This window comes from Lepidochelys kempii, chromosome 8, assembly GCF_965140265.1.
Source record: "Lepidochelys kempii isolate rLepKem1 chromosome 8, rLepKem1.hap2, whole genome shotgun sequence".
NCBI lineage: Eukaryota > Metazoa > Chordata > Testudines > Cheloniidae > Lepidochelys > Lepidochelys kempii.
The window spans coordinates 48085891-48097022 of record NC_133263.1 but is presented as its reverse complement, the minus strand read 5'-3'; the positions used below and the strand labels follow the sequence as shown (position 1 = coordinate 48097022).

Genomic DNA, 11132 nt, shown 5'->3' with positions numbered 1-11132 from the left:
CTTCGCTCCACAGAACCCCTTTAGCACTTGGGAAGAAAGGCAAGCACTCATTTAATTGAACTCTTTCTATGGCCTCTCCTATTGCAGAATTGTCACCCAGAGCCAGCACTGCCAACTCTTACAGTATTTGGTGTATGTCTTAAAACCCCAACTCCTGGAGTCAGGGGATTAGGCAAGAAGTTCATTTAAAAAAAAACCTTCTAGCCTTCATGATTGTGGAGGAAAGGCTGAGAACGTGACCCAACTGTAACCTAAAGGCGCAGAAACTTCAGGTGAATGAAATAACCTGGCGTTTATTTATTTAGTTTTGTAAAAAAATCCGGTGTTTTTCACCTAGCCCCAGGGTTTCTTGGGGCCTGCCTCCTCTTTATGAAGGTGGAGGGCAGCCCGGACTCCGAGCGAACCAGGCCCTTTTCCTAAATCACAGCTGGCATCTCTCTGCTTCCCAGCGTACAAATAATGCTTTCGCAAGGACATGCAGGCAAGGCTTGTAAACCAGTGGTAGGTTGGCATGTTTGCAATAAACCTCCTTTTGTTTCTTTTCGCAGGGCTGCAGGGTGGCCGGGTTGGAAGCCTTCCCCTCCCCTACGAAGAGCAAGCACATCGGGAGACGACGACGACGGGGAACGGGGAACAGGCCAAGTACACTTTCTTTTGCAAAGACCCCTTTGCACCTTTAAGGACTGGAGACTTCGGATGGAAGCAGGGCACAGCCCACCTCTGAACCCGGTGATTGACAGGAAGCTGGGGGGGTGGGGTGGGGATGTGAGTGTATGTGTCTGAGGAAGGGGTGGGAGGAGCTCGGGCCCTTCCCAGATGGCCAATCAAGGCAGAGGGGTGGGCAGCTTGGCTCTCTCCTCCTGTGGCTTTTTTCTGTGTCAGTTTCAGGAGTCCTGAGCCTGAGCTAAACAAAAGCAGGAGGCAGAGGGGGCTGCTGGAGTTTGCAGAGACAGAGAGAAAAGGGAGGGTATTTTGCTTGCTTTGCTGCTGCTGGGGTGGGGGAAGAGCTCTGGCTTTTGCAAGAAGAAGGGGAGAGGAAAAAAGAAAGAAAGCAAACCAGCCCACCCCCTTTGAGATCGCTCTGGCAGTGGCTGGAGGGGGGTGGGGGAAAGTTTGCCTTGCAACCCTCCTTCGCCCCTGCCTTCCCCAGATCAATGCCTATTTGCAAAAGGATTAAGAGGCAGATTTAAAGGCTGATAGCTCATTTCTGCGATTGCAAAAGGAGCCCGGGACTAAGAAAGCAGCCAGAATCCAGCTCTGATCCTCCTCCCCAAGTGGCAAGGAGCTTTATTTTTCTTGCTTTTTGGAGTCACCCTCCTCCCCATCCCCATCCCCCCGAGTCCCCTTCCCCCCTTCCTTCAAGAAGCAACGGGATCCCCCTCCCCCCTTTCTCGTTTTGCCTTTTTTTTTTTTTTTTTTAATTTCCTCCTCCCGAGAAGAAGGATTTGGAGCCAGCGTGAAGGATAAAAAGCCTGGTTTCTCCCTAGGAGGCGCGCCGAAGGAGCAGGAGGGAGAAGGAAGGAGAAAAGGGACTGCTGCTGCTAGCTTGGGCGATGGACGATCAACCCAGGTTGATGCATTCCCATGCTGGGGTGGGGATGGCAGGACATCCCGGTCTGTCCCAACACATGCAGGATGGAGCAGGAGGGACAGAGGGCGAGGGAGGCAGGAAACAAGACATTGGAGACATTTTACAACAGATCATGACCATCACAGATCAGAGTTTGGATGAGGCACAAGCCAGGTGAGATGGGAAGGGGGGGGGGGCGGGCGAAATCTTCTCTTGCTTCTTGCATGGTGCTGGGTTTCTTCATTGTGCTTTCTCTGCTTTGAAGATCAGCTAGGTTGGGAAGGGAAGGAACCAGAGCCGCAGGAGAAATATTGATTGCAAGTGTATCTATCTATCTATCTGGTGATATGATATAGTTACATTATATCAGTCTGCCTTTATCTATCTATTTGAAACTGCTCTCTGATCTCAAGCCGGCCTTCCTCACTTCCATGGCGCCTGGAGTCGAACAGGACAGGAGGGCTAAGTTTTGAACATCATCTTGCTGGGTGGTATTGCAGGAGGAGAAAGTCCCAGGCTAGACTTTATTGCTAAATTATTTGATTTTCATTCCTTTCATCCCGCCCTTCTTGCCCGTGTCTTGGGACGGTTAGGATTTCTAAAAAAATTGATTCCTTGCTCTTTTGTGTGTGTGTAAAAACAAATCATTTTCTCTGTCGCCGGTTATCTGCCCTTTTAGAAAAGCTTTTCCATGGGATTTTAAAAAACAGGCCTTTTCATGGGGAGGGGTGGATATTTGCTTTTATTCATTGAAAAAGTCTTACTCAAATTCTTGTTTGGAGTGATGGGATTTAAAAAAACAACAAAAACTTGGGTCAGTTTCTTGTGGGTTGACTGTCTAATCCAGCTATATGTACAAAAACTACACTCTTTCTCTTTTCCCCCCTCCACCCCCCACATTAGGCACCTATGACACTACTGTGTGGTATTGGAATCCACAGATTATGTACATTTTTGGAGTCGGATCTGGGGATGGCAGCTGATTCTTCTTCAGCATTTGCACTGTAGTATTTCATTTTACAGTAGACAATTTTAAAAACACAGTAGCCTGCTTTGAATTCCATAGAAAATGCACCAAGTGGTATATCATCTTTGGACACATTTTAAAATAATGCACTTTCTTCTAAGGCTACATTTTATGGTTGGGACAGACGTGCACAGATTTTTTTTTTTATGGTGGGATATTAAAAAGGAAAAAAAACCAGTAAAAATCTGCTAACTGGAACATATTCAACTTCATCGCATGCAAGCTCAATAGACAGCGTTGAAAAGCTCTAGCAAAACTTAGAAAAATGAAGGCTCAGTTATTTATTTTTTTTAATATAAAGTTGTCAAAAATTGTCTGATGTACATTAGAATTTTATTATCTGAAGAAAAGCTTCTAGGTGTGGTATAGTTCTCACTGGCACATATGTTCCACAATGGAACAGATTGCTAGAGTACATTGTTCATGGAAAAACACATATCCCAATAAACTAGCTTGGATCTACTTCCAAAGGCATGAGGGTATGCTATTATATTTGGTCTCTCTGTCTTCTTAGCCTTAAAACCCCAATATAATAGGATACTTTGTTATTGGGCTGATTGTTGTAGAAGCAGAGCTTGCTAGCTTTTAGGATGAAGAAATTTCCCACTTCATGCCCAGACAGAGCTGGGGGAGGGGGAAAATCTTTATCCTGAAAGTTACAGAAATTGTGTGTGTGTGTGTGTGTGTGTTCTTTTGCATGTGTAATATACATTCAATTAAATTAAAAACAAACAGAACTTTGAGACCTGGATGATGCTCCATGTTTTGCCTTGCTGGGCTACCCACAGCTACTTCCTTACAGGACTTTCTTTTCAGCTGCGAAACCGACTATATTTTTCAGCGATGCGTGGTTTTCAATCCTGCGTATGCATCCCATGTTAGTTTTTTATGAAGTTCCTTCAAAGATGTAAATTGCTAAGTGTGTGTGTGTGGCACATATGCGTTGTTTATATACAAATGGCTGTGATCATTTGAGTTCTTTGCTAAGGTGACAGTGTGGTTTTTCTGGGTTATGCCTTTGAGAGACTTCATATACCAATCTTTTACCATAAGGTGGGGGGCTTAGGGTGGTGAGGAAAATAATAATGAATGTTTCCCAGATGTTACCACCACCTTTATATATAATTTCAGTTGGTAAACAGCATTCCCATAATTGATGCCTGATTGGAACAGCCCTTTATACAACCAAGCCCTTTGCAAAGTGATTATATGGCTAAAAAAAATGACATTTGTTTCTTTGCTTAAGTGGGCACCTGATGGGTTTTAAAGGCAACCAGCGAATTAAACAAGCAACTCTCCTGCCTCCCTCAAAAACAATAACTAATCCCTGCCGCCCGAAAAGAAAATTTAAAAAAATCCAGCAGGCAGAGGGTTGTGTGTGTGTTTTTTTTTTTTTTAAATGTGTGTAGTGTCCTAATTGTCAATAATTGAATCTTAACATCAGCGAGCAGGCAGTGTGTACACAAGACGCATAATGTAAACATGAAAAAATGAATTTTTGTGCCCAGATGTGTGTGTTTGCCCCTGGCAGTGCATTTCCATTCTCTTTCACTTGGGTCCTGAAATGCTAGAAATTGACAGTTCCAGTCGGTGCACCTTTCAAATTTTGGGGAGCATCTGCAGGATGAATTGGAACACATGGGTGTATTAAATAGAAAGGAGGGTAGTGTGGGGACGGGGTCAGAGGGAGGGAGACAGATCTCAGTGCTGTGTATTTCAATAAGATTGTCTTCCACATGTTCCTGGCTTGGCTGTTAATTGCCTGGCTAGGGCTGCTAGATTGTGAATGCCACTTACTTGAAAATGGCTTTTGCTACTAATTCCTAAATTGGCCTAATTTATGTTATCTGCGTTAGTGGGTAGCCCCTCAAGGATGAAAGATCACCAGTTAAAGTCCTAAAAGTTATTGAACGGTGACTTCCTGTGCAGTTTTGGCCAAAATGTATATTGTTTATAGGTATATTTGTATTTCCCCCCTCCTTTTGCACATGCTATTGTTTATAGGAATATTTGTATTTTCCCCCCTCCTTTTGCACATGCTAGCCAATTTCAATTTTGAAAGTTGTCTTGAGCTGCCATGGCACCCTAACCTTGCTTCTTTCTTGCAGGAAACATGCTTTAAACTGCCACAGAATGAAGCCGGCCCTTTTTAACGTCTTGTGTGAAATCAAAGAAAAAACAGGTAGGAATGGGGATTCTGATGTTCTTATGGGTTTTGTGCCGATTTTGTTTTTCCGCTTTAAGGGTATTTCCCTCTCCTCAAAAGTTCTTATTTTTTTAATATTATTTTAAAGGGAAAAATGGAATATTTTACACTTCGGGCATTAACATTGCATAGTAGGGTATCTGTTGAAGAGGAGAAAATATTAATTAATCTTCACCCATGGAACCTTTTTTTTTTTTTGCCATATGCTGCTTTTAATATATTGTCTTTCTTGTTACAGCTTTAAAATATTGCTCTGCTATGAAAACTGTTTGGAAATAGATTTAAAAAACAAACGGCCCCCTAAGAAGGTGTTTTCAGTTTGTCCCTTAAATAAGGGTAAAAAGAATAAAAATACACTTCTACAGTTTTTTTTTAATTTTAAATAAAGTTAAAATCCCCATGTATCTGCCAGTCACTGGCACCAGATGACACAGAGAGAGTTGTCAAATACCTTTAGTGGAAGCCTATCTATTAGATTGTTGATTACTTTAGGGTACTGTGGTTTTATGGCAGGGGGTGTTCTCCTGTAAGGGCGGTAATGACATCACAACACTCATTCTGCTAGTTCCCACTTTTCCAGACCTCCTACCGTGCACTAACACACTTATAACACATCCCAGGAGGGCATTTAAATTTTAAAAGCAACAATTAAAAAATAGCAGTCATCAATCAAGGGTGATCTTAAACAACAGATGCTCAGGGAAGGACATTTAGCAACATCCGCCGCCATGTATTTATTTTATTTTTTGCAATTTTTAATTTTATTTTCCTCCCTCCGAATGGGTAAAATCCTTTCTTATGCCTCCCAGAAAAATGAACTGCATATAGGCCGCCTGATCCAACAGCTTCTTTTTTAGCACGCTGAGAACTACTTGCCTTTCTTTTCCCCCTCCCCTTTTACCAGCAGGACGGTAACAGTCAATAATTCATATCTAAACTATATAAGCAAGGGCATGACATGAATGAAAGTGACAATAAATATGATTGCATGCCCAATTGATATACATTGATAGTTACACATGGTGGGGGAGAGCAGCTTTTGGAAACCTGAATCTGTGTCTGTTTAAAAAAATATATATATATATAATATATAAGCCTCATCACGTTAGCAGCTGATTGAAAATGTGGTTACTTGACTCTTGTAATATATATAATATGACTAAGGAGGCCCTTTGTTAAATGTTGTTTGAGCAGCTTGTAACCTAGACAAAGCACCTAGCAGTGGCATTCAACTCTCTGAAGTCCTTAGGGCTGCACAGCCAGTGCCTGACCTTATTGAAATGCCGTTCATTATATATTTCCTATAATAGAATGGAGCCTGTATATGGTTCCTATAATGTAATGGACGCTGTATATATAAATATCAGAGATGCCTTGGAAATCCTGCAAGTGCCTTTTCTTCCTCTCCTTTTATTTTCTATTAGCCAAGAAAAAGACCTGTCTCTCTCTCCCTCTTTCTTTCTCTTATTTGTTTTGTTGAGAATGTTGTCTATAAAATGTTGGTGGTTGGCCCAGTCTCTAATCAATATCTGCCCTGGTTTGAAATCAAAGCAGTCGTGAAGTTGTAGGGGGTGATTCTTTTTGAATTAGAGCAACTGGAAATACAGCGGGAAAAACAACAACCCACATCCCCATCCGCTCTAATTTTTGGAGAAGCTGTTGGGCTATAGGGAATCGGAGTGAGGTGGGAGCATTTGAGTGTCCATAATGAGTGGGTGTGTGAATTCCGATCCCCTAATTAAAATCTAGAGAGACATTAGGTCAAAGTGTGACAGTGCAAACAAAGAGCAGGTGTGGATGGGTACTGTCTCCCTTTAATCATTCTGGCTGGATTGCTAGACGGGAGGCTGCTGTGTTAAACAGAATAACCCCCCCCAAAGAGGTAAACTAGGATGGCATTTGGAATGAATTTTTATCAACCCCGCTATATCCGTATGGAGAATAATTTGCTTTATAAATGGAAAGAAGAAAAGAAAAATCCATCACACTTGAAACTAAGAAAGGTGCAGGTGATATCTTTATTCTTCTTTTCTTGGACCAAATTCTATAGCTGAGTAGCCATGGTCTTCCGAAGATGAGCCTCATCCAAAAGGAACATACAGGCCTAGTGCAATCCAAGGTGCAGGTGTGCAAAGGTGAAAGTTGGGGCTAAGTTAGATTTCCTCCCCACGTCTGAATTTCTGATGTGGAGTCAGCGGGGTGGAATCCATTGTCGGATAAAATCCTGGCTACTCAAGTGGCTTGTGGTTCTGGTGGGGTGAGTGTGTGTGTGTGTTCCACTCATCCCATCTCAAGCGTTACAATGTGTGGAAACGGGGATTCGCTTTCAAACAGCTTGATTTAAGTGACTCCAGAGCCTGATGGAGACTTTACCACCATCTCCCGCAACATTACGGCTAATATTTCATAGCTTTAACGTTGTCTGAGCAAACCCAAAGTGTCCATGAAGTTTAGAAAAAGAGGTTGTCTTTACTGGCTGGAGTCCCTTTTTGCAAGCTGACTCTTCAATTATTTTAAAGCATTTATAGGCATGCTTTATTATATATATATATATATATATATATATATATATATAAACTTGTTTGCTGGAATCCGTTAGTTTCTTTTGTCTATTTCAGAGTGATGTCTTTTAAAAAGTAGTAAGTGGAGAGACTTGATTTGAGGTGAATGCAGGAAAAATTGTTGCTTAAATGTACACATGATTAGTCTCTGCTAATTTGCAGTGTTTTCCCTTCTTTTTTGGTTGCTTCGTTGGGGGCAAATTGGTAGGACTAGCTTCAAATGGCTAATTGGCTTTCTGGAATAAAATAATAATAAAAGTAGAAGCCATCATTGTCTCAAATGCAATTGATTTCCCAGTCAATAGAAATTTAAATAAAAACATTGCACTGGCAATTATGAAAAGTTTGCAAGGGGTGGGGGTTCCTGTGTGTGTGTGTTTTTTTTTTTTTTTTTTTTAAAGATGATTCTCTGCCTGAGCAGAATTGCTAAGTAGAGGAATCAGGCAAGGCAAACGCAGACGTGTGGTCCTTGGATAGCAAACTGGAAAATATCTGCTGTCAAAATGCAGCAGCGTCTATTTCAGCTGTGAGCCTTTTCCAACTCCCATCTCGTTTGATGGGAAATGGAGAAGAGAGAGAAGGTGAATGCAGGATCTATGATCATTTAATCCGATTGCTCCTCCTTAAACATTAGATGGGATATTCGCTTTTTCGCTTCTTTTGTGGACATGGGAATGTGAAACACGTTTTATTTAAAAAGACCCTGACTTTTTTTTTTTAAATTTCTAAATTATTTTTTCCCTTCTATGTGTCAAAGTAATTCAGGTATAAAAAGAAAATTAATACACCCCCAACAGATTAAATATTCCATTAATAAATTTCTAGACAGCAATGATTAGCTGTGCAATTGTTAGTGGTTTTGGTTTGTTTGTTTGTTTTTTGGGTTTTTTTGTTTTGTTTTTGTGTTTAAATTTTGAACATAGTAGCTACATAAGGCACTTCTTAGCCACCCTTCTCCTATGCATTATCTTCCTGAAAGTTAACTCAAATCGGCTCTTTGGAGGAGGTAGAATATTTTATTTATTTTTTTGTTTTTTGCTTCCTTAGCACCCCTTTGTTCTCTCTAGCTCTCTGCCTTTCTCTGTGTTCAATTAACACCCCCATCATAGAACTGTAGTCTCTCTTTTTTTTTTAATGTCTGCTACTGTATTTCACTTCTGACACCGCCCTTATTATTCTTGCCTGCCATTTCTTTTTAATATAGCAATTACGGTATGGGGTTTCTTTTCTTTTCTCTCCCTCCCCCCTTTCATTTCTTTCTTTAAAGCTGGAAGAAAAAAAGGAGGGCCAAGCATGAGTTGTATGCAAGTGAATGTTTCCTGGGGTACAGCTTATCAGTGAGAGAATGGCCAAACCAAGGCCCTATCTGCCCTTTGTAGGATAGGGTAGCATGGGGCAGGTTTTTTCGGCTCTGCTTTTTGACCTTTATGCATCACTTTAAAACTCTGCCGTCAATTTCCTGTTCTTCCCTTAAGCTGGGAGTCAGCAGAGGAGCCCAAGGAGCATTAAACACCCACATTAGAATGTCAGTGGCAGTTGTGTACTTAGGGCCTGATCCTGCTTCCACTCCTGTTGTCTTCCCACAGCGGAATCAGGATCCTAACTCCTTCGGGCTCCTCTGCAAATCCCAGTCTTGGTTCCAGCGCTCCCCGCTCCCCTCCAAAGCAAAGCGGCGTTTAGAATTGTGCTGCTTGCTTTTTTTTTTTTTTTAAGCGGCTGCTGTTCAAATGTCTTTAGCTGCCCTTTTGAGCTGTGCACTGTTCTCCTGGCGACCTTGCATTGGATCCACAGTTGGCATGCGCCTCGAGGTTGGTTTAAGAATATATAACCAGTGGCGGGGGGTGGTTGGGAGGGGAAGAGTGGGGGAGGTTTAGACTTTTCTGCCCCAACAAACGCAGCTTGGTGTAGGCCCCTGAAGGTTGCCAGATGCTGGCCGCGAAAGCCTTTGCAGGACTCTTGATTCAATTAGTTCCAGAAACGTAGTATCTTTAGAGGGAAAGGAAGAAAAATAGGAATGAAGGAAATAACTGCACAGAGGGAAAGGGGTTTTTGGGGTGGGGTGGAGGGGTTGACTTAATTGGAGACCATGTGCACCCTTGGAAGGGAAAAGTTTGCGGCGTGACAGGACGTGGGGTATGAATGAGGATGGGGCATAAACCAGCAGCCCAGACTGGGACTGAAGACAAACAGAGAGTATCTATTGATGGGACCTGCCTAGTGGGGATGACAAATGCAGCTCTCCACTCAGGTGCAGGTCCCTCCTGTGCTGCTGAAATGTCCAAAAGCTTTAGTTTTAATTATACTTTCTCTATTGCCAAGAGGAGGGGACGGGAGGGTGGGGGTCTGTACAAAGATCCTTCCCCCCCCTTAGAACAGAGCAGACAAAATTATCGGCATCAGAACTGGCGAGGCAGTGTGAAAGGAGGTGGAAACTGGAGGCCTGCGATTGACTCCAGCCTGGCAATGAGGAGGACATCTGGGGCAATATGGGGTGACAAGGATTTTTTTTGTGTCCGTGATGCCAATTAAATTTGTCAGTAGCTGTGGAGATGGAGGTGATCCCTCCCCGCGTTATCCAGAGGGAGTTGAATTGTGCAGTCTGGTGGCCTTGTTTAACTAGGGGGCCTGACATGAGGCGAGTCCCCTGGCCGGCTCTGTCTTGCTCGGGGATAGGCTTTGATTGGTCTTAAATCTCTCCTGTGTGTGTCAGGTGGCGTCGGGGTACTTCGGGTTGGGTGGCTGGATCGGAAGATGCGTTGGGATGAGGTGGAATTCCTGCCGGCTTAGTCCGTTGCAGCCCCCACAACTTGTGGTGTTGCCTCGGCAGCATTCATTCCAGAGACTGCCTGCCATCACCCCTGGACTAGATGCTCTGGAGAGGGTGCACCATGCCCATTGTGGGCGAGATTTACATTTCTTGCCTGCTCGCCTTTGCAGAGGAAGGGTGGTCCTGTGGTCAAAGCACTGCAGTGGGTTGAGTGTCCCACTCTGCCCATTGTGACCTCTGGGCCTTCATCTGTAAAATATTCCTGTGTCTATTTAGATTGTAAGCTTCCCAGGCATGGCCTGACTTATCATGTACACGTACAGTGCCTAGCACAATGGAACTTTTAGGAGCTACAATAATATAGCAGTCTGTTCAATAAGCTACAGTAAAATATAAGAACATTATGTACAGCACACTATTTTACTATAGGTTATTCGTTAGAGTAGTTCCTAAAAGCCCCAGCCAAGAGCCAAGTGTGTGGGCATGCTCACTCTCTAGCTGTTGAAAGTGCCACGGCCACAGCGCTATGCCTTCAGTCACTTCCCTGCCGCAATCAATAGATGGGCTACTTGGTGGATCACTGGGTTTCCATGTAAATTCCTTCCTTTTGGCTTTGAGCAGAAGCTTCCCTGACTGAAAATGAAAATAATGATTGGAAAAGTAGCCCGATCAGGCTGTGTTCTGCACAGCCTCTCTCGCAGGCGTTTCGGCCCCAACTGCTTCGCAAAGTTAAATAACAAGAGACAGCGGGCAGTATAGGTATAAATGACAGAAAGCAGTAGTGTGAAGATGCTGAATAAATTAAAGCGTTCAGTTCTCTGGCCGATAACAGAGGGAGAGGAATTAAGAAGTGTACAGGCACAGGGAGATCGGAGACATTTTCTCCTGAAATGGAGAGTTGATGAGAGACATAGGAGGCTATTTATTGAAGAATAACTTTTTGTAAATGAAACCCAAATTAACCAAAGAAATTAGTCACTTGCCCTCGTGCCAGTAAACCG

At 43.0% G+C, this 11132-nt stretch overlaps 1 protein-coding gene across 4 annotated transcripts in view; it reads left to right on the top strand.

The window, feature by feature from the left end:
- The first annotated feature begins 832 nt into the window (after window positions 1-832).
- PBX1 (PBX homeobox 1) overlaps window positions 833-11132 on the top strand; it is a 242926-nt gene continuing 232626 nt past the window's right edge. For 2 of the 4 annotated variants that reach the window (XM_073356383.1, XM_073356382.1), the window contains exons 1-2: window positions 833-1744; window positions 4706-4779. In XM_073356383.1, coding sequence (XP_073212484.1) covers window positions 1554-1744; window positions 4706-4779 — 265 coding nt within the window. In that variant the 5' untranslated portion in view covers window positions 833-1553. The remainder of the gene's footprint in view (window positions 1745-4705; window positions 4780-11132) is intronic. The other 2 variants (XM_073356385.1, XM_073356384.1) reach the window with 1 other exon arrangement.